This window comes from Peromyscus leucopus, chromosome 13, assembly GCF_004664715.2.
Source record: "Peromyscus leucopus breed LL Stock chromosome 13, UCI_PerLeu_2.1, whole genome shotgun sequence".
In the NCBI taxonomy this organism is placed as follows: Eukaryota; Metazoa; Chordata; class Mammalia; order Rodentia; family Cricetidae; genus Peromyscus; species Peromyscus leucopus.
The window spans coordinates 41,518,238-41,542,491 of record NC_051074.1 but is presented as its reverse complement, the minus strand read 5'-3'; the positions used below and the strand labels follow the sequence as shown (position 1 = coordinate 41,542,491).

Here is a 24,254-nt window from a genome sequence, read left to right as displayed (position 1 = left end):
AAACCTGAGGGATGTCCTTAGCCTAGAAAACATCAGCAAGTCAAAGCTTATGCAAATGTACATCATCATGAGAGCTACATTCCAGCCTGAGCAGGCAGCAGAACTTGACAGCTTTGGCCACATGGTTTTAGGGTTAAGAATAAAGGAAAGAGCTTGTAGAATCTTCGTCCTCCATTAAAGAAAGCCTTGGAGGCTAGGCATGTGGTAGGCCCTCCATGTAGTCATAAAGGTCATTGCATGGAGCTGTAATGGTGAAGCCTGGATTGTGTTGGAGCCCCCAAAATTTTGGAGATGTAGGGATATCTGTCAAGGAGAGTTACAGACTGGGTGTGAAGGCAGCCCCAAGAGAAAGAAGTATGCTGCAGTTAACAAAGTTGAAAGGAGCTGGAGTTCTGAAGAGCATCTTGCCATCAGACATGGAGATATCAGACTGTGGAGTGTGCCCTGCTGGGCTTCAGTGTTGCTTTGGTCCACATTTCCTCACTGTGCTCTGGTTGGCCTTTAACTAGCTACACAATCCAGGCTGGCCTCAGCCTCCTGAATGTTAGGGTTACAGGTATGAATTATTGGACCCAGCTCTAAAAAGGCTGACAATCAAGATTAACCATCCCAAGTACCATGAACCGTGGAAGCTGCAAATCTCCCTACGTACTGTAGGGAAAAGCATCCCCGCAGCAGCAACACAGGAAGCCTAACTTTCTGACTTGCATAAACCTGCCACGTCCCCTTCTCCGCTCTGCTTGCTTTAAAGGTCACCAAATCTGAAATCACTGTGCAAAACGAACTCGTTTCCCGCTCCTGGCTCCATGGCAGCTTTAACATTAAGGCCCATTCAAGTCTTTTCCTGAAAGAAGGTGGGCATGCCGCTGAAATCAGACAGCAGAATTATAGGATTTGGCTTCCTACAGCTAGACAATTCATTCTTGCTACAAATGAGAAAATTAAGGTGAGAACTAAATGAAAACTATTTCTAAAAAGAAAACTCTGTTGATAAACCCACTGATACTTTTTTCGTCCTAGATACTGACTATCAAGCCAAACACAGAAGTTGGATGCACAGCTACTCTGCGAGAGTGTTTCCTGTAAAAACACACACCAATCAGACAGGTGGGGATACACAGGCAGCTCATCATCAGATTGTAAAAGACATGGTTGTTAATCAATGGTTTTAAAAGAACGGTACAAATCAATGCATGTTTAAGAGTAGAAAATCAGAATTAGTCAACTAGTAATAATAATAATAATAATAATAATAATAATAATAATAATAATATCTGATAATCGGGCTCAAGAAAACAAAACAGGCAACTTTAATTTGGGCAAGATTATTCAAGGAAATAGCCAATTGAGAAAACTTACACAAAGCAATCATGAGCACATCCATGAAGAAAAATCACCAAGACACCATCATACCACTATTTTTCCCTATCTACTTATTCTATCTACTGTGGCTTTTTTCCATGCCTAGAACAGAGTATAATCTAGTTTATGAGTGGGCCACCTGAATGTGCATGCCAAGTTTGGTTGGTTTACTTGTTGTCTGTGGTTATTTCTGCTCTAGATAACATCTGACACATACTATATTGTTTGTAAAGTTGGATGGAGCATACTAATTATAAACTAGCTATGTCTAGAAAGCATTAACAATATTCGAACATCTTAAGTGCCGAGATGTTTGATAAATGTGACAAGATGACCAAAAGACTAATTTTCTAAGTCAGTCCCAGCAGAAATCACCTGAAACATAACCAGGTGTTAACTCCAAAAATTCGAGTTGTACCAAGAGTATAGGATCCCTATACCATTAGTATAGCTAATGGCAGGGTTCCCTTACCCCAACCTCTTGTGTCCATTCTCTACATCAAGGTCTTCAAGTCACTGGACATGAAGAGAGGAGAGGTTCTCCACTCCTTCCTCATTCCCTCTCTTGCTTCTCAATGATGAGCTGAACAGCTTTGTTCCACGACACACTTCTACCATAACACATTTCAAGCAACAGAACCTATTGGGCATGGACAGAAACTTCCAATACTGTGAGATAAATTAAATCTGTTCTCTTATCTCAAGTATTTGTTATAGTAACGGCAAACTAATATGGTCTCCTTCCAAGATTTAATGTAGAACAGGCAGCCTACCTTAATAGAAGCAATATGAAGCAAAGTCTCTCCTCTGTGATTTCTTTTCAAGGCCGTGACACCGGGTGACAGCTTCACTGTGGCGGGGCTTGACATCATTTGTCTGTGAGTTGAATTATTCAGCAGAGGTGGGGGTGTGCCTGGTGAGAGGCTGAGGAAGTCATCCGACACGTTACTGTTTCTCCTGAGTGTGACATCAACTTGCCCTGAAGAACAGTCAACCAGCGGTGGGTTTTCTGCAAGCGCAGCTGGCTTAATGCCATCTCTGCTGGGGCTCAAAACATCGCTCCCACAATTCTCAGAAGTGGGATTGGGAGGCCTGCTGCAGCCTTTGTGATTCCCATTACGCCCTACTGAGCGAAGATCTTTTACACAGACCTTCTTCTCAGGAGTCTCTTCATTCTTGCTCACAGTGTCTGGAGACACTATATGCTCAGCCAATGGTAAAGACACTTCAGTCAAGCTTCCAGAATATTCAGATTCTGCAACAGAGCCACTTGCTAATAAGTCGATTTCACCATTCACCCGTGGACTTTCCGTAACTGGTGTTGGGCTACAGCAGACAACCCTTTCCTCCTTCAGTTCCTCTTTGGAATCAAATCTATCTTCTGTCTCTGGCCTTAAACTCCCCTCCTGGTTGATCTCAGCTGAAGCTTTCTTCGGCTGCTTTTTCGCAGATGTTCGAGAAGCTGTTTTAGCCCTCTTAGAAACAACTTCAGGGGGACTTGTGGAAACAAATTCATACATTGAGGCTTTCTGGGCTTTGTCACCCTTTGCCTTTGGAGGCTGGGTCTGCACTGACACTTTATTCACAACATATCTAACTCTCTTACTGCGAGGACTAAACCACATTTTTATGGAATTCTTCTTCATTTCTGCGTCACCACATAAACTTGCCTTGGGTGTGGTGTCTTTTGGATCTGATAGAACAAAAAAGAAAAAAAAGGAGGGAAAAAAACAGGCTATGAGGATTAATTTCTCCATCTTGAGCTGCCAATGAATTTGGCTTTTAGTTTTCCTAAGGACAGTCACCTTTAATTTTTCTACAGCTACACTACCAATTCTAAGTGCCTAGAATTACTTCCTTTGTTTATTTTTTCACCTCCCATCTCATAAACGTACCCACCAGGTAAAAATCGCCCTAGGTAAGGAAGAAGAACTGGAAAACACCGTGTTTAATAAATAAGTAGATTTTAACACTGCAAGAAGGTCACACACGACCCTGGCCTAGCAATAACAGCACTCAGGCTATACTCTAAAGAGGCCAACACTTACTTCTTCCTGGTGACATGGGAGCACAATGAGTGCCATGACGACAGTAAACACATAAGGCTAGCTACAAGCAAAACTATGTAACTGAATGAGGGCAGATTCCCCACAGTCATTGAAATGATTTGCTGAGCGATACACGGTCCACACCGTGTTACTGAGATAGAATCTTGGGAATCAAAACAGTGAGAATGAGTTTCCATTCACAGAGCGACTATACATCTAAATTCAACACGGTCTTTTCTCTTCAGTGATAAGTAGATTTTGAAACTCAGCCACTTCTGGTACAATCTCGAGTCTAAAGAAAGGTCAAAATGAAATGTTACCAGAGATTACTTCTTAAGAAGGCCTTAGGATTACAAAGCCTTAAAGGTTAATCCTCAAGTAGTCTGTGAAAAGTTGCATTTGGTTTTAATTTATTATTTTAAATGCAGATGATGACATTTTCAACTAAAAAAAGAGTCCAATCTTGATTTCTCAATGTTTACAACACTAATAAGAAGTAGACCTGGGCAGCTACAGGGAAATTAAGGTATGTGCGCAGTGATAACACATTCAGTCTACAAACACTACATTTCAACCTCGAGAGCATGTTTGCTAACTTGGAAAAGAGCGAAGGAGAGCGCACAACGAGGCAATGTACACGCACACAATCCTTTCACTAAGGGCTACTCCCACCTATGCCCACGGATTTTAATCACCCCACGTGGTCTAACTAAGCAAGGATAACCACAAACAATAACTGTAAATTCTGGATTTTATGCAGCCTATCTAAGATAAAACTGAAAAGCAAAACAACTCAGTTGCTAGAACATAAATCATATTATTAACAGCTACAACTGTTTTATGGGTGAATGCTTCTAAGCTTGATAAATTATCATATTCATTTCATGAAGAAAAACATTGGTCCTTCCTCTGCATAGCAAATTTCTTAATGATGACATTTAAAAGAATCTTATTCTCTGAATTTAAATATTTCAGAATATACTACAAAATATCAAGAAACAGACACACACATGTTACTAAGGAGCTGCTTAGCCAAGTTTTCTTTTTCTTAAAATTTAATAAGCATAGAAAAGAGAAGCAATTAGAAAATGTGATTTCACTATCATTAATCTACATCAAAGGATTATAATGATGTACATTGTGTGCTTCCCAAATTATTCTCTATTATAAGTTACACAACAGAAGTTGAGAAATCTCTGACTAGCTAGTTCCTTATTAAAAAAAAATGAAAGGGAGGCACTCTGTTAACCATCTGTGTAACATTAACACCTTCACTGAAGAATAATTATCCTGTAAGTTAAGATGTATTTAGGTCTATTTAAAAGAACAGCAGCAACATGGCCATCCAAACCCTCCTCTTTGTCTATTACAAAGTCGCAGCATACATGAAACACTGTGTAATCACTTCAGAAGGACCAGCATCCTTCCCCAAACTAGAGAAGAGAAATGTAAATTGTGCTCCTATGAAAGCACAATCAGCGTGCTTTATTTTAATGTCACCAACACCGACACGTTCCACAAAACTTGACCAGCACCTGCAAGGGCTGATTTAATATGATGGGTTCAGGGGGAGAAGAGAAACTTTAAATCTAACTCTATTAGTAGAAAACAGATTGTTATAAAGAATAAACTAAAATTATCCATAAATGGCCATCAGGAAACTATGACAACCTCTTCTCTTTAAAGTACACTGAACCGAGAAAAATATGTTGAAATGTTTAGAAGCTCCTCTTTGCACACTTCCTATAAATCAGGCTGCTTCATCTCTAGTGTATCACATACCATGTCCATGATCTGACAAGTTCCTCCTAATTACCCACCTTAATTATAGTAATTGCATAGTTTGTAGTAAATGAAGGTAACAAGGTTCATTTGAAAGATAAATTATAAACTACAGGATTTTGTTTAAAGATGGAGCAAACATGAGAGCTGTTTAACCATTTTACTTAGTTTAGCATTTTGACATGTGATCACTTAACAGTTACGGAATTTTGGAGTCAGCTAAGGCTTCAGGAATCACTCGGTCTGATGTCCTTGTCTTTTTTTTTTTTTTTTTTTGGTTTTTCGAGACAGGGATTCTCTGTGTAGCTTTGCGCCTTTCCTGGAACTCGCTTGGTAGACCAGGCTGGCCTCGAACTCACAGAGATCCGCCTGCCTCTGCCTCCCGAGTGCTGGGATTAAAGGCGTGCGCCACCACCGCCCGCCTAGATGTCCTTGTCTTAAGGTGAGATCATATTTTTTTTTTTTTACAAAACTATCAATCCTCACTTGTTCCCAATTCCTGGTTCCTTCTACCTGTAAAACATTTCACCTCTACCCTTTAAATTTAGTTTTAGAAATACTTCCTAGATAAACCGGCACAGGCCCTCATTCCATGTACTACAGGAACTATAAAGAAACAAAGGGAGCTAGCTCTGGAGGGGAATGTAAAGCTGAGACACCCTGCAGAGCTGCCTTGTTTTGAGAAGACTGAGGGAGAAGTTGATAGTGATACAGCTTAAAAGAGGAAAAAAATTGTCCTCTGAAAACAGAGGCATATTCAGTAAGTTTCTCTACATTTCTGTGATTTCCTATCAAGATAGCAAAGGCGCACGGTCGGTTTTGTTTTCTTCTTTTAGATTACTTCACGTGTGTGAGCGTGCACGCGTGCATGCGTGCGCACCTGTAAACAAGTGCTCGTGCCTGTGTGTGCAGGAAGGCCAGAGGAGGCGGTTAGAGCTCTCAGAGCCTGAGTCACAGGTGCTGACGGCATGGTCAGTGTGCAGTGGGAGCGCTGGGATCTGCTCTCCAGTCCCGCCCTGCCAATTTCCACCCAACTTACTTCAACCAATTTAGCCAATACCTACTGAATAAACAAATGTTCAAAATAGAAAAACAATAAGAACATACTCTAAAAGGGCTTGGATCCCACCCTGAACCTTGCTTGAAACTCAATCTTTCCACCATCCACAAAATACAAAAACTATACTATGGTTCAAACACCCTTCATTGCAGTAAATTTCTAGGACTCTTAGGCCTTTTTGTACCTCAAGGTATCTAACACCCTAGTGAGCCACTGAAAATGGCAATTACCCTACAAAGGCCAGACTAGCCTCTTCCTATGTTATCACCATTAAAAAAGTCAAGTTATTTAATTATGCATTAAACTGTGAAGTTCCTTCTCCTCTCTCAATCCATATGCAGAAACCATAACTAATACCTGGTACCTAAAATGTAATCTGAATGAAAGTCTGTCTTAGACAGACTCATCCAGATGAAGCTGCACTGGCTTGGAGACCCTAACGCAGTGAGGACATGAGGTGAACATGAGTACAAGCCATGGGTCTCAGAGAGGACACTTCTGAAACTAAAACTTCAAGCCTCCGGAACCGAGACAGGTTCTTTTACCTAAGCCACCTGGTGTGTCACTTTGTGTTACGGCATCTGCCATAACCTAGCACCCTACTACACAGTAATTAGAGAGGAGTCGAGTTAAAATAGGACAATCTCAAAAGTAGAACCCCACATTTCAGTGCTTGGCCAATAATCTTAGCAATCAGACATAACTCTAAGAATCTAATGAAAGCAACTTTCAGGGACATATTGTTCATACTGTCCAAGTAATTCAAGGAACTCATTGCTTCTTCTCCATTCCCAACTCTGACACTGCCAAAGATACATGGACCCTTACTGGGAATCACTATGTCAATTTAAAGTACATATCGGGGGTAGAGAGGGGCCAATTACATCATACACACAATCTTTTCAACTACCAAATACACACCATCATATGCTGATCTTAAGGAAGAAAAGCATTCAGAGGAACTAATGACAAAGCTTTTCTCAATGCAGTCTTTTTTTTTTTTTTTTTTTTAAGATTTAATTTCATCAACATGTATATGTGCTCATGAGTACAGGTGCCCAGAGGCCAGGAGTCAGATGCCCTGGAGATGGAGGGGGAGAAAGTGTCAACTGCCTGACCTGTACTAGAACTGAACTCAAGGCCTCTGCAAGAGCAATATGTGCTCTTAACTGCTGAACCATCTCTCTAGCTCCCTCAATACATCTTTTTTATAATCTTGTTTCTTCTTGTATCATTTTTATTTTCTGAAATTATAATTACATCTGTTCCCTTTCCTCCCTCCAACTCTTCCTAATTATCTTCCCACCTTGCTTTCTCTCAAATTCATACTCTTTTTCTTTGTTGTTTTACACACACACACACACACACACACACACACACACACACACACACACACAGAGTTGTTATTCATATAATTAATTATATACACATATACATGCTGCCCAAACAAGACCAGAACCAATGACACCAACAGACATGCTAGCACAAAAGGGAAAAACCTCATGAGGCCTCAAACCTAAACACAGAACAACAGGAAACTAGTGAAGGCTGGGAGCTGAAGAAGTGTCCCCCACCTGGATACCCAATACCAAGTTGTCAGTCCTAAAATGAATGTATTAAGAGACTTATAACCACAATACTTTACAAAGCAAGTACTTTACAAAATATATGTACAGACCTGGAAACCATAAGTCATAGTACTACCATAACCTATTTTATCACTAAAAAATGGAGTCTAATACAATGACCAAATAACTAAATGTAAACACCGGCTGACTATGACTTACATTCTTAAAAATATAGACCCATTGTCAATAATCTTTAAAAGCATTTGACTTGTTTAATTTTGTTCAATCAATTTTACTAATAGTTGACAGTTACACTATTCACATCAGAATCCAAAAGAACAAAAGATTTAAAAAGCCAACAATTTTATATTACCATTATCAATCTTTCATGGCATCCTGAAAGACAGGTTCTCCTATAAATACATGCTAAAATGATATGATTTGGTCAATAAAAAGACAACTCCGACATCCAATTATGAAAATTCAAAACACTTTAGTTTCTCTTCACAGCCAATTAGTTCTCAGCAGAAAGCACAATGGGAAGATATATAGTTAATACACAGAGTCTAAGAACAATTTGAAAAACATTAACCCCCATTTAAATAGATAAGAAAAAGAGTGTTAGATTTTTGCTCTTTCAAAATGTATACCTAATTAATTCAGACTAGAAAAGTGATCCTTTCAAGAATATTGTACTCTATCTTGTAACAGGGTACTTAAGTGAATTAAGCACTATTATAAATAAAATCACTAGCATCTAGTCTACAGAAATTATCCCAACTGTAGAAAGCAGTCAGTATGAAGTGAGACTCTCTGGACTGACATCCAGAAATGAGCACTATTTCTCTGGCTACTCGTATTAACTATACATGTGACTGCAGGCAAGAGCATTTAACTTCTCTGGACCTTGGCACCTCATCTATAAAGTTGAGACTTAATTATCTCATTTCTCAAAATAACTTAAAAAAAAAAACCTACTAATCTTAAAATCTGAACTACATCATTCAGAATTCTTTATCCATCTTTCATGTAATCATTATCATTATTAATTTGTCCACTCTTTAACAAAACAGTGAAGGTATGTTACTCACCTGAAAGTTTATTGGCATGTAGCAAATTCTGAAGCTTACTATAAAGCTGGATCATGCTGTCCAACTGTCTGTTTATCTTGAGGTCTAGGATCCAGGCTGGGGTACAACACACTGGACATCCTGATCCAACACAGTCGCTTATACAAACACTTAAAAACATTAAAAGAAAATTCAGCAGAATCTGTACTCCAAACACTAGAGAGTAAACAGAAGAAGGAAAACAGCGGTTGTCTAACATAGAATGGTAAAGCAGTGTGCTCTGAGAATATGATATGCACATATATGTCAAGTCTCCGATCAATTTACTATGATGAGACATTATTTAGTATAACAATCCGCCTAATTTTTCCCAGCAAACAAATCTATAGCTCCTAAAGGGTAAAGCTTTAGAGATATGAAGAAATACAGTCTCAATATAAAGGACTATGGACCAGAGACCTCTACATCCATGAACCAAAATAAATCCACCTCCCCTGTTATATATGTGTGATGTCAAATGTGTGCCTCAGAGACTATGATTCAAACGTAACATTACAAGTCCCCGACAGACTCACAGTTGAATACTTGGTGCTCAACCATGTAGTGCTATTTTGGGAGGTAGAGGGAACTTTAAGAAGTGGGACCTAGCTAGAAAATTCATTAGAGGTATGCCTTTGAAGGTTATACCTAGAGCCAAATCCCCAAATCCTCCCTCTGTTTCTTGCCCGCCATGACAGAGCATCCACCTCCACCCGCACCTCTCACCACAGCGCCCTTCTCTCACAAGGTTCTCTCCCAAGGCCTTTGAAGGATGACCATGCCCTGCACTTGGCTTACTACACTAACCCCAAGAAGCAAAATTGGTGTTCAAGCACCAAAGACACCAAAGCCAAGCACTGTACCGGAAACCTGAGAACCTGGAATCAAACAAATCTCTCCTCAGAAACCTGAGACCCTGGAATCAAACAAATCTCTCCTCAGGTAATGTATGCCTGGTATTCCGTCACAGTGACAAAAAGTTGACTAATATATGCCCATCAACTGTCATTATCAATCCGATATTCTGTCACAGCAATGAAAACCTTACTACCAGCCCACAAGAATATAGGGAAGAACAGTCTCCCTTGCAGCCTTCAGAGGGAACGAACCCTACCAACATCTATCAGAACCTGATCTTCTGCCTCCTGAACTACAACAACAAACATCTACTGTTTGAAGTCACCCCGCCTTGGAAATTGAAGAATTGGATTTCAATAAATTTTGAAAGATTATTATCTCAGTAATTCAAAACTGGAATATTCAAGAAGACATGTCAGAATTATGTCAAAGGCATTGAGGTTTTTTTAAAACCTTAGCAGAGCTACTTCCGTTGGAACGCTAGACATTCCCCTCTGAGCATTAATTCTTATTTGTAAATGAAAACAGTTCTAAATCTCAACTCAAGGTAATACACAGACATCACGATTACATCAGAGTGCACTCAAGGCAGACATGATTACATCAGAGTGGACATCAAGACAGACACCATGATTACATCAGAGTGGACGTCAAGACAGACATCATGATTACAACAGTTCACATCAAGACAGACACCATGATATACATCAGAGTGGACATCAAGACAGACACCATGATTACATCAGAGTGGACATCAAGACAGACACCATGATTACATCAGAGTGGACATCAAGACAGACATCATGATTACATCAGAGTGGACATCAAGACAGACATCATGATTACATCAGAGTGGACATCAAGACAGACATCATGATTACATCAGAGTGGACATCAAGACAGACATCATGATTACATCAGAGTGGACATCAAGATAGACACCATGATATACATCAGAGTGGACGTCAGGCTCTAACCACTCACCTACAGAAGATGTGCTCACATCCTCCTAAGCACACGGGCTCCTTCAGAATATTAGTGCTGATTGAAGAAAGGAAGATAAGTTATTGCTACATAAACATTTCATTCCCAATATGTTACAAACCCAAGACCCCACACTATCATTTCTCTCTTTATCAAAGCAGAAAATATTAAGGATACATTTATTGCAAAGGCTTTAATTCTGCTGGTTATATACCCCACGGACATACTTGCTGTATTCAAATAGCAAATATCAATGTCATGACAAGTCTGAGTTCTTTTTATAATTCATCTGTTGAGAGGTGAGAGAAAGGGATCAGTATTCAAGCACCCCTAAACTTCCTCTTTCAACAGCTAAGGTACATCTACCCTGACTGACTTGAAGTGAAACCCATAAATCTCAAAATGTGGCCTGCCATCCAAATGAGAGCATTTCTCAGAGTGAAGAGGGTTGCTTAACTGGATAAAATGTTGAGACAAGGGATACAAACTAGAACTATCCCAAAAAACTAGGGCATTGGGACACCTTGACCATAATAATACTTGGCTTCCCATTTAAAAACAACAAACAAACAAAACCTAATTGTTTACTACTAAGGAGCCATCTACTTTTTATAGAAGTTTTGACCAAATATGATCATTCTTTCAGTCCACAGCTAGTTGACTGTTTAAACAATTCCAGACACAATTCAAGCTGGCAGTCTTCAGACTGAAGGAGAGTCAATACATTGAGAGAAGTGAGGCCAAAGCAAAACCTCCCCAGTACTGTCCATCAGAATGCCTGCTGCCTCTCAAAGTCCTGGGAAAGGACAGGCTCTTATTGTATTTATAGGCCCACTCTGCGACCCCTGTAATTCAGAAATATTCACTACATACTTCATAATCAAAACCCTAATTTTAACTACATTATTCTCATGAATTCAAGCATCTTACCCACAATTTCATTACAACCAACTCATACACGTTCTATGAAAATTTTCTTCCACTAACACTAGCCTTCTGTATACGGTACATTTCAATTCCAATGTGTATATGCTAAGCCTTGACACTCAGCGGGGTAATGCGTCAAGAGCACAGCACACAAGTAAAGCCTTTAAAGGACAACCACTTCCTGCACTTGGCTTATTATACCAACCCCAAGACCTTTAGGTGTTTACACCATTATTATCCAATTACCTCTGAACACAAACCACATATCAGTGAAACACAGTTCTCCACATTTCTGCAAAGATCAAACGTTTCACATTGCACATTTTAATAGATATGAACATTAAGGTGAAATGGAGCTTTCAAGAAGAGGCTATGAAGAGAGAGTACAGCCCCGTCATTCTCAAGCTACTAAAAATGCTGCTCGCTGACATTATAAAACCCATTCCTTTCAAAAACTCACAAAATCTCATTTTTCGACCACACTACACAGGATAGATTGACAAAATGAGTTTGGTGACCCAACCCTGGCAATTAGATCATTATAACCAGTATTCATGTGGCTTCTATAATTTGTATTATATTAACTACCAAAACTAACCACTTCATTCATAATTAAGGGCTAATTCTACTTGGTCCCCTACAATATAGACTTCCTATACCTTTTCTGTGTATTTCATATTGCATCATCCTAGCCAAACCCATCTGCTCTCTATCTAGAGTGAAAACTGACCATCTTTGTAGTTCACTGGATTCCCTATTCAGTCCAGACTACAAGGTTTAATGATTCAGAGCCACTTTTGCCACTGGCATAAGATACTCGTGAATGTAAGTTCAGAATGCTAGATAGGCCCGGGGTTCTCTGCCTTATTTGCTCAGGCTCTGGATACCACAATAAAAACTGAAGGAAGCCCAGGGTGGTGGCAGTGCACGCCTTTAATCCCAGTACTCGGGAGGCAGAGGCAGGCGGATCTCTGTGAGTTCAAGGCCAGCCTGATCTACAGAGTGAGTTCTATGACAGCCAGGGCTACACAGAGAAACCCTGTCTCCAAACACAAAGGGTGGGGGAGGGTGGTTGACGTGGTGTGCACACCTAATTCTCCACACTCAGAAAGCGGAAGTAGGAGAATCCTAGGTCTAGGACAGCTTATGCTACACAACGAGTTCCCAGCCATCTTGGCCTAAAAAAATGGGACTCTATCCAAAATGAACAGGAGAAAAAGAGGAAAAAATACGTCTCTAAAAAGTAGTATTCTTTATATCTCCAGAATGATGAGATGATCAGTAAGTAAAAAGCTAAGCGATGACTACATGGTTATTCAAAGCTGCCTGTGCTCCGAAGTCCCTCCCACGGTATGAAACTGTGACCATCTAGACGCCCTGCTACCTGTTTCATAGCCTCATCTCTTCCTCTGGTCTCAGGGCAGAAGCCCTTCCTCGGGTATTCTTCATTCCTGAGATGGGCTACTCTCAAGCTCCCATAGCTGATTAAAGTTTGTGGCCATCACGGGTTGAATCACCTTTCTTTCACTCACATGTAAGCATACACAGGTAATGTGGCGGTTTGAAAGAAAATGGCCTCCATAGGGAGTGGCGTATTAGGAGGTGCAGTTTGTTGGAGTGGGTGTGGCCTTGTTGGAGGAAGTGGGGGTGAGTTTTGAGGTCTCCTAAGCTCAAGGTAAGCCCAGTGACATAGTTTACTTCCTGTTGCCTACAGATCAAGATGTAGAACTCTCAGCTCCTTCTCCAGCACCATGTCTGCCTGCATACTGCCATGTCCTGTCCCCACCCCATGATGATAATGGACTAAACCTCTGAAACTGTAAGCCACCCCAATTAAATCTTTTCCTTTGTAAGAGTAGCTGTAGCCAAAGTGCCTTTTCACAGCAAGAGAAAACTTAATCCAGGTAACCCCCCCTTCAACCTGAAAAAACCCTGCACTTGGCCCCCAACGCCCATTCTACCATCTCCCCCAAATGAACTAAGTGCTCCACCAGTAAATCCGGTTCTTACCATCTTAGCTCTGGCTCGTACCTCAACGAAGCTCTCCCGAGGGAGGGTGTTGCTTCTTTCTCCTCCCTGACTTCCCTGTGATGTTACACTGACCTCATCTCCTTCCTGAAGCCTCTCCTTCCACTGCATCTTCATCTTCTCACAGCACCTCTCCCTGCCTGAGCTGCTCTGCCTCCTACCCTCCACGGCAGCAGATCTCCGCAATGCAGTCAGTCCACAGCCTCCTGGCTTCCTCTGGTACCACTAAGTCTGCGTTCTGTTTCTAAGCCTCCCATTTCCTTGCTAAGATAACTCTGAACCTTTTCTATAGTTCTTCCCTTTCACCCTGGCAATGATATGTTACCATGTGATTAGCAGTGGCATGATATCTATGAGTAACTGATCAGTAGAACTATTCTAATTAGTGGGGCAGGCTGGCTTTTTTAACAAATGAAAAGACATGGCAATTGTGAGTGAGTTCTGTGTGGGTTCTGGGGAGAAGAGCAGTGAGGGAAATGTGATGGCCAAATTGAGAGAAGGCAGGCCAACTTCAAGAGGAGGTACAAGGTAGACACTGCAGAGGTTCATCTATGTCAAAGCCAGACTTTTGGTTAATAAGATACCAAGAATGAAAAATTTTATCTTACAACTAAGAGATACTAACCAAAATCTTAAATGCACACAACTTTAACTCAATTATTCAAGCTGCAGGAATTTCTGTTGAGTATAATAAATACTTGTAAATGAAACTTCAAAACAGCAAACATTATCTGGTTAAGTCTTTAAAAGCTTCAGAAACTTAAACAATACACTAAACCCACACAAGATCAAGACAGCCAAAGCACAGATGAGGTAGTGATCTCCAGGTGCAAGCCTTACTAAGGAGATCCACAGACTTGCCAAGGAGAGGAGAAGGAATCATTTTGAGGGTGTGGTCCTGGGAGGTTTCCCATGCTCCAGTGGACAGCCCCCCCCCATACACACACACACACAGGGCAGCACGAAGAGGACTTAACAGGTTGAAGGAAATTTCAAGAGCTGTTGGAGCAGGGTGGGCTGGGAGAGTATAGGAGGAACTAGAGGGGGAAACGGGATAACTATGATCATATTTCATTATATACATGTATGAAGCCCTCAAAACTAAAGATAGATGTTTAAAAAGTAAGACGTCTTTGCTGCTTTAAAGGCCCCAGGACAAACCTATTTGAAATTTCAAAATATGAAAAGGAAATCCAATTAAAATGTCATATATATTGTTTAAAAAGAAACTGGCACATAGGACTTTTCAAAGGTTGTAAGAGGTGTGACAGAATAGTGAAGACTTAATTAATAATGGTGAGTGTTACACCCAGTCAGTCACCTTCTACAGTACAAGGTTAATACAGAATAAGAAAATTCAGCTTTGAGAGTAAGAAGGAAGGAAATAGCATCTAAACTAGAAAACAACCTAGAAATGGTGATATAAATGTTATTTGAAAACCTAGAGGTAAAAAATGAATTGAACCCAAACTATGGACCTCAGGAGCAATGAGATAAACAATGTATTCACTACAGGCTTTTACCTTATGTTCATGCATAGGCCTTTAAAATCTGGTAAAAAGAATCCAGCACTGAGTGTTACTAAAAAGACTACAAGCAACTTAAGTCTTTAGCAGTGAGGCAATGGCTAAGCCATTACTTCCTGTACTACTTACTTCATGTACAGTATCATCTCATATGGAGGCACACACAGAGGATCTCTTAAAGGATACACAAGCAACTGAGAATGTTCAGTTACCAGACAATCAAGGATCAACCTTATCTGCCACTCACTCCTTCAGGAGTGTTATCTTAAATTAAACATTTTACCATGACAGTGCCCTTCAGAATCTGGAAACAGCAAAGCCATGCAGTAGGACCCTTCTTGTTCTTCTCCAGCAGAAGCTCTGCTGTGGTTGGGCCAGTGTCACTGACAATTCCCACATATCCTCTATCCAGCTCCAGCCCCACAACTCTGACTGAACTGTTCTCCAAGTCTAAAATATACTTCCTTCTATGCAACAAATATGAGCATCTAATACACTCAACACACTACCCAAACACTATACAGGAACACACAAAAAAGACACTACACAAATAAGCAGAGAACTTCGTGGATTTCAGGTCCATCCCAGGACTGCAGGCAATTACCAGGCAGGTGAAGAACACTAAACTGACTCTGCCATTCTTTCCTAAGGGGCTTGCAATCTAGTGGGGGGTTGTATAAACAAAGTAACATAAGACCGAAGGGAGAAATAAAATGTTCTCAAGTTCCAAAGAGCAGCAATGGCATCTAATTGGGGCTCTGGAATTTAATGCTGAAAACAGAGGCTTTTACTTTACCTGCCAATTCTCATTTCCTTTTCTCCAAATAGACTACAGCCTTTCACATGAGACCTTTTCTTTTTTAAGTCCCTAGTCCCTTTTACCCACCTAGCATTGATCTCAATAACCCTCAGACGATGAAGCAAATGGAAGACGTTGTGCAAAAATCCATCACTCTACCTTTACCCCCTTTTCCATGATATAGAAATACACTGCAAAGGAAAAACTGCAGAAAAACACTTACTTGATAAGGAGATCTTTCAAAAAAAACTCCACACCTCTTAAAAACTCAGCTTTACAACTCTCAACTACACTCACACTTCTCTACAGAGGATATGAGAAGATCAGAGTAACCTATGCATTATAACTTAAAGACCTAAACAGGGAGAACAAGCAAGTCTACAAAAATCCTACTGACAAAATTTTCTTTACAAAGGAAAATTGAATTCAATTGAGATTATACTAATGAAGCTGAAGGGTTTAACTAAACGGCTCCCCCAAACTCCCATGAGGTACCAATTACTAGTTAATTTTAGATGGAACAAGGCCTCCAGTGCTCTTACATGTTAGCGTATCCTCAAGGTATTTTTAAGTTGTAGATCAGTGTATTTAACAAGAAATTGTACAAATTTTCCAAGCCAATTAAGCCATTTGCTACATGTCCCTTTAAGAGAAGAAGAGACATCTTTGGTGAGTAAGGCAAAAGGTAAATGAACTATACCTTATTCGTTTGGTTTGGGCTTTATGTCTGTTTGTTTGAGACATTCTTCCCATACAGTTCAAGCTAATCTCAACTCATAATGCTCTTGCTTCTGCCTCCCAAGTGCAGGAGCCATCATGCCCAACTAAGCATACTATTCTTTACGACTATTTCTTTCCTTTTATTCGTGAGAGATTTCTTTCTCACATAATATACCCTGATTACAATTTCCCCTCCCTCTACTCTTCCTCCCAGTTCCTCCCCACCCTACCCCCTCACCCAGATCCCACCCCTTCTCTGTCTCTCATTAGAGACAAGCAGACTTCTACAGGATGATAAAATAAAACAAAAACGGACAGATCAGAATAGGCCAAAACAAACAACCAGAAGGTAAAGAACCCAAGAAATGGTGTAAGGGAAAGATACAGATGGAGAGACCACTCATTCCCACCCAGGAATCCCACAAAAACAGAACTGGAAGCCATAATACTACAAGCACCAGGTGCAGACCCGTACAGGCCTGATGAATACCGCTTCAGTCTCTGTGAGTTCATATGAGCTCTGCTCATGTTGATTCAGAGGCCTTGTTTTCTTGGTGTCCTCCATCCCCTCTGGCTCTTTCTTTCTTTCTGTCTCCTCTTCCTCAGGGTTTTCTGTGCCCTGAGAGGAGGGATTTGATGGAGACATCCCATTTTGGGCTGAGTGTTCCCAGGTGTCTCCTCTCTGAATATTGTCTCGTTGTGGCTCTCTGTATGTCTTTGTTCCCATCTGCTGCAGGAGGAAGCTTCTCTGATGATGGCTGAGCAAGGCACTGATCTGCTTCCCTGGCCGGAGTCTCTTTGTGATGATTTTATGTCAGATTCAGGTAAATCACGTGGGAAAACTTTAAATTTGTATTTAATTGCTTAGTGTCCACAATTGTTGAATGAATGAGACAATTATCCCAAAAGTAAATGCACAACAGAATTTCAGTAATGACTAATTATAGTAGATCCTATCCTAGGAGAATCTCTATACAAGCCCCAGTGAGTGTCAGGTAGACCTGACCGAGCAGTGTCGTGTCTGTCTTCCATTCCCTGTCCTCCAAAGAAAGACAGCATCTAAGCAGCTGCTGCCCTGGCTGTCCTTTAAAGTTTCATCCCTTTCATCTGCCATTCGAATGCTGGATTTCAAGGCTCACACTTCGGCGTTCCTTTCTTCCCTCCTCATTTCTAGAAATAGACTTCAATCACGTGTAAGTAACTCTTGCATGTGTCCATTGTCACGCTCTGATGTCTCCTCTGAGCCCAAACCTGCTTACCAGTAACACTTTGGCTTGTGGTATAGGGGACAGAAAAGGGGGCATACAGCTGCACTCGGTGACATGCCCCGGCCATCCCGCCACTAGGGAGGCTGAGGAGTGAGAATCTGTGAGTTTGAGACCAACCTAAGCAACATAATGAGGCCCTGTCTCAAAATTAAAGAAAGGCGTCCCATGTATCTGATAAATTTCTCTAGAAGTCACAAGCCCTATACAACAGCAGCTGGGCCCTTCCTCAGCCAGACAGGGACCGCATATATGGTCGTTTCGACTCTGAATCTCAGAAGTCAGACTGACCTACATGGACAGCTGCCTTGAGGCCTTAACCACTGCTCAGTATTGGTAATTAACACTAGAAACCAATGCAGAATTCTCTTGTGCTCTTGATGAATTAAGTAGGTCATCTTGGTATCACCACTTTGAAAGTGGGACCTACTTAACCTAATGTTTTTTCATTCATTATTTTATATCTGGCACTGTGGCTAAAAATGTGAACCTACCTTTATGAGAACTATACCATAACTGAAGGAGGCAGATTATCAAGCTAATAAGTAAAGTAACACATAAATTCCATGAATAAATGATTTCTAGACTGGAGGATATGGTGCAAGCTGGACACCATCTGTACCCTTTTTACATAGATGTTCCATTTTTATTAAAGGCTTTACACAATGCTGACAATTATGAAATCTGTACACTGGAGACAGCTTTAAAAGCCAGTTCATTTCTGTTCATCATTGGATAGCTACGGACACCAGAATTCTAGGAGGCCACAGGAATAGCTTTCTTTAGGAAGTCAGCTGTGCTGGTTCATTTTTTTAATTGTCAATTAGATACAACCTTGAGTTAACTTGGGTCAAGGGAACTTCAATTGAAAAACTGCCTTATCAGATTGGCTATTGTGCTGATTGACAATTGATGTGGAGAGCCCAGGCCACTGTGGGCTTGGGCCTGGGCTGAATAAGTAAGCCAGCTGAACTCTGGTTAGAGAGCAGGCAGTATTCCATAGTTTCTGCTTCAGTTCCCACTTCCAGTTTCCTGTCTTGAGTTCCGGCCATGGTCTCCCTTGGTGATTGACCCTTACCTAGAAATATAAGCTGGAATAAATCCTTTTCTCCCCAAATTGCTTTTGGTCATGGTGTTAATCACAACCACAGGGAAGCAAACTAGAACATTAATTATGTAAACTAAATGAACACTTTGTTGTTGGGCTACTTATCCCTCAAGATCCAACTGGTCTTAACTCCTAGACCATCTCACCCACTCCCATTTTTGGCACACAATCATATCTCCACCCCCACCACGGTGACCAATGGTTCTATTAATAAACATCTACCCACATCTCAACGGCACAAGTGCAAGCCCATGGCTTGCCTCTGCTGTACAGACCAAAGCCAAGTTCATTCCTCTACATCTTTTGGGCCTTCACCATCAATTACCCTGAACTGTGTGTGTCCCTTACTCTCCTTCAAATTGAGCACATATGCCTTCCGGGTAGAAAATGCATTGCCACTACTATGCCTCAGTGATTTCTTGTTCTAATGAATAGCCAACCAGAGCCACAGCAAACCAGAGGGAGCAATCATCCTACTTAAGGATCACTGGCCTGTAAGAATCACTCTGAAGAATCAAAACTCCTAAAGAAAGGCAAGAGCTAAATGCTAGAGTCAGGCAATCTGTGCTTTATTTTAGGAACATTCATCTACCATTTAGTATAAAACAGGTAATCTTATTAAGTAAACAATGAATAAACAAAGAGTAATAACACTGACCCAGGATCTGAAGCTGGGCTGGGCTGGGCTGGCCTGGCATGTGTCTATCTATCTCCTTTATTTGTATGTATACTTACTTGTAGGCATGGTATAGACATGTGTGATATATGCATGTGTAGGCTAATGCTAGGATATCATCCTCAATCATTTCACCTAATTTTTTTGAGACAATCTTACTTAACCTAGAGATAACTATTTCAGCCATACTGTCTCCCTCCACCCCCCACATTGAGGTTACATGTGTGCACACCCAGCCTCACCTTTATGTGGAAGCTGGGGATCTGAATTCAGATTCTCATGCTTGTACAGCAAACACTTTAACCACTGAAAAACCTACCCAGCCCCTAGAACCCAAGTATAATGCTGTGGTCCCAGCACTCTCAAGGCTGAGGTAGGAGGATCCCAAATTTAAATTTAAAGCCCACATGGACTGCAGAGCAAGATCCTATATCTCTAAATCCCCGCCAAAAGACATTAAAAAAAAAAAAAAAAAAAAAGCCAAGTTCACATCTATAATCATTGAATTTAGGTGGCTAAGTCAGGAGGATCACTATGTGCCTAAGGCCACCCTGGGCTACACAGTGAGTACCAAGACAGTTTGAACCACAGAGCAAGAATACCTCAAAAGACACATGTTCATGAACACACATAGATACGTATATATCATGTAAAATGAATTGTCTTTTAAATAAGGGATAACTTGATCAAAGAAAATCAACTATCTTCAAAGTTAGGATTACATTTAATCTTCTCTAAAATGATATAAAAAGCTCAAAATACAATTGGCATAAAAAGCCCAACCCTCCCTACCCCAAAAACTATGCCAGGAAGTACCTAATTAATTTTAATTCACAAAAGAGCACCAGGGAAGACCTGGAGTTTTGACAGGGCAGCTCCTACATGCATTTCCTGCTTCCTTCAGGAACACACTAGTTACTCTGCTTTCTGCCAGCCCCTCAAATAATAAGGTCTTCCGGTCTGCTTTCCCCCAGTCTTTAAATAGCTTCTGTTTCATTGTGAGCCTTGGTCTGAAATAAATGTCACATCTGGCCTCTTGGACACTTTCACCAGCTTTCCCTTGAAGCCAGAGTCATGTTAAAGGTCAGGAAAGGATGCCCTGTAATGTAGCCAATCCACTGTAAGAGCAAGTCTTGCTTGCTACAAAACAGATCCAATGTGCTACACAAGACAGGTGACAGCTGGGAGCAGCAAGAGAGATGACAGCTGCAAGCTGAATGTGAGGGTAATCGGGGTAACCGCCAGCCTACCGGGGAGGACTCTGAAGCTCTGTAAAAGGACACACACAATTTCAAATAACATGACACTCCGGATGATGATGAGCCGAAGCAAGCAGCAGACCATCCTGGGTAGCTCTTTTCTAGCAAGTAGGAGGGAAGGGAGAGGCAGAGAGAGCTTGACAGACAGTGAAAGGGGAAAAGAAAAGCACTCCCAATGTGACAGAAATCATTTTCTGTGCAATGTAAAACTGTATGCTCAAAGGCTCTTTTTTTTTTTTTGGTTTTTTTTTTTTTTGTTTGTTTTTGTTTTTCAAGACAGGATTTCTCTGCGTAGCTTTGCACCTTTCTTGGAACTCACTCTGTAGCCCAGGCTGGGCCTTGAACTCACAGAGACCCGCCTGGCTCTGCCTCCTGAGTGCTGGGATTAAAGGCATGCGCCACCACCGCCCGGTGCTCAAAGGCTCTTTCAACTTAAGTTTCCTTTGTTAAAACTGAGTCTGAAGCTGGGCCTGGTGGCATACATCTATAATCCTAATGCTAAGGAGGCTATAGCTGATCCTAATGTTAAGGAGGCTACAGCTGGAGATCACTGAATTTAAGGACAGCATGGGTATATAATACCTTCCAGCCTAGCCTAGGCTTACATACCAAGTATCAACAGAAAAAAAAACAATACAAAACTAAGTTTGGAAAGTTATCTCTAGTCCAAATCAAGCCAGCAGCCTGCTTTTCTATAACCCTCAAACAAACAAAGAACGCTTTTATATTTTTGTTTTGATTTGGTTTTTGAGACCGGGTCTCACTATGTAGCCCTGGCTGGCCTGGAACTTTATGTAGACAAGGCTGGCTAGAAACTCAAGAGAGCCATCTGATTGTAACTGCCTCCAGAGAGCTTAAAGGCACAAGCACTGTTTTAACCCTTTTAAAGAAAGAAAGAAAGAAAATGGACTATTTGTGGCTGCAAAATCTAAGTAGTATTTGCTGACACTTCACAGGAAAACATTAACTCAAGGCCCTCTATGAAATTATATCATCTAATAGTTAAATTTAGTTCATCTACCTGAGGCTCAAATACTAAAAAAAAAAAAAAAAAAAAAAAAAAAAGAAATCCAATATTCTCTGGACAACTAGATGTGCTATATTAAAGTCTGGGCCTAACTACTGCTGTCTATCTTCAGGCTGGTGGCTCTCATGTTAAGTTCACTTAATTTAGATGATAAAGAAATAGTTGGCAGGTGGTAAAAAGGAAAACTTTTTCAATTTTAGGACAATCTACAGATTATTAATATACTTTACCTAATTAGTCTTTTCCAAATGGTTCAGCCAATGGACTAAATCACTTTAACATCACGTTTTTTGTAACCGTTTATGATATTCATCACAGGGAACAATCTACAGGTATAATTACATTTAGTCTTCTCTCCCAAATAGAAGGTTTGGGATCCCTGAGACAGAGTGACAGAAACGGGGTGTTTGTCTGCTTTGCTGATATTCAGAACACTGTCACCATGGTACGACTTGTGTGCCACAAATATTGATTATTCACAAAATAACACACGAATGAGCAAATCATTACGACTGAGGTACAGAAAGACCAAAGATGTGGCTGGAACCTGAACTCAAGTGCTCTGACACACCCTAAGTGAAATGTCATTGCCATCCCAGCGTCCACCTTTGATTCCACTATTGAAAGTGTGCGCCACCAAGACCAAAAATAAATTAATAAATAAATAATAAATATAAAGTGTGCGCCCTCATTGGCTTCAGCTATTGCAATTAGTACAGTTTCAGATAATGTCAACACCCAGAAGGATGACCCATATACTTCAGGAAAACATAAGCACAGCTTAGCATGTCTTCATGCTAAGAAATGTCTTCATGCCAATTTTCTAAGGACTGTATTGACATTCTTTCAGATTCTAAGATTTTGTAAATAATAATAATAATATGAGTGAAAAACTCGCTGTCAGTTAATTCTTACTTGAAAAAAAAAAAAAGGTGCTGTTTAACACTACAGTAATTTGAGTGCTAGAGGCTAGAGGTTCAACATTCACTACTGCCAAAAGAGAAAAATGGGAAAAAGAGGGTCACTTCCTGGGTCATATTCGACAAACTGCTACAGGTAAGGAAGTGCCACACAAGATGAGTATTTTGGACAGAATAAAATCCTTGACAGGGCGTGGTGGAGATCAGTGGTCCAGTGCCATCATCTCTCCACCCATCAAACTAAGGGAAAATTGCGATGGCCATCCCACTGCCGTGGTCAAACTACCCCTAACCAGGTCACCATCCATGCCGCCCGCCTACTCTGCCCCACACCGAGGATGCTACTAGGAAAAGGTCCAAAAGGTCAGCCTCAAAGGGGCAGTGGTGGCTCGGAACCAGGGGACCACCTTCCCTGGGCACTCCGACCCAAGGACCCCTCCCCTCCCCTCCCCTCCCCTCCAAGCCTTAGCCCCACCCAGCTCGGAGCGTCGCCTTCGGGGAGGGGCCAGCGAGCGGAGTTCCTTCAGGCCACGCCCCCAAGGCTGTTCTCCCGCGAAAATTCGAAAAGCGCCGTTTGAACCCAAGTTTGCGGCCGAGTGGCTGGGAGGCCGCTCGGAAGAGACAGGAACGGGTCCCGGAGGGCCAGGCGACACCAGGGCGCGAGGCCGGTCCTTACCAGCGGGAGCAGCGCAGCAGGCTCTCCAGGCGGGCGAGCGCCGCGCGGCTGTGGGCCCAGGGCCCGGCGACAGCCGGCTCCATGGCGGGAGCGGGAGAAGGCTTGTTCCCGGAGCGGACCGTCGGCGGCCTGCGCAGCATCCCCTCGGAGGGCGGGAGGTCAGGTTTAGCTCGGGTGCCGCACCCCGCCCTGGTCACCGCCGGAGCCCGGGGCGCGCGGAGGTTCGGAGCCCGTGGGACGCCTGGGGCTGGGCGGCCGCCGAAAGGCGCTGAAATTCCCGGGGATGGAGGGGGCGCGGCTTGAGGCCACGCCCTCAGGGGCTAGGGGCGGGGTTTCAGAAGTGCGCTCCAAGTTCCAGAAACGGAGGGGCGGGGCTGGAGGCCACGCCCTCAGGGGCTAGGGGCGGGGTTTCAGAAGTGCGCTCCAAGTTCCAGAAACGGAGGGGCGGGGCTGGAGGCCACGCCCTCAGGGACTGGGGGCGGGGTTTCAGAAGTGCGCTCCAAGTTCCGGAAACGGAGCGGCGAGGCTGGAGGCCACGCCCTCTGGGGCTGG

The 24,254-nt window shown here is 41.9% G+C and overlaps 1 protein-coding gene across 1 annotated transcript in view; it reads right to left on the bottom strand.

Moving 5' to 3' along the window:
- The window catches only part of Bard1 (BRCA1 associated RING domain 1), a 72,100-nt gene extending 48,123 nt beyond the window's left edge, over positions 1–23,977 (bottom strand). Inside the window, exons 1-4 of the mRNA XM_028870032.2 lie at positions 23,703–23,977; positions 10,772–10,828; positions 8,912–9,060; positions 2,136–3,055 (exon numbers count right to left, since the gene is read on the bottom strand). Coding sequence (XP_028725865.1) covers positions 2,136–3,055; positions 8,912–9,060; positions 10,772–10,828; positions 23,703–23,842 — 1,266 coding nt within the window. The 5' untranslated portion in view covers positions 23,843–23,977. The remainder of the gene's footprint in view (positions 1–2,135; positions 3,056–8,911; positions 9,061–10,771; positions 10,829–23,702) is intronic.
- Between the last annotated feature and the right edge of the window lie 277 nt (positions 23,978–24,254).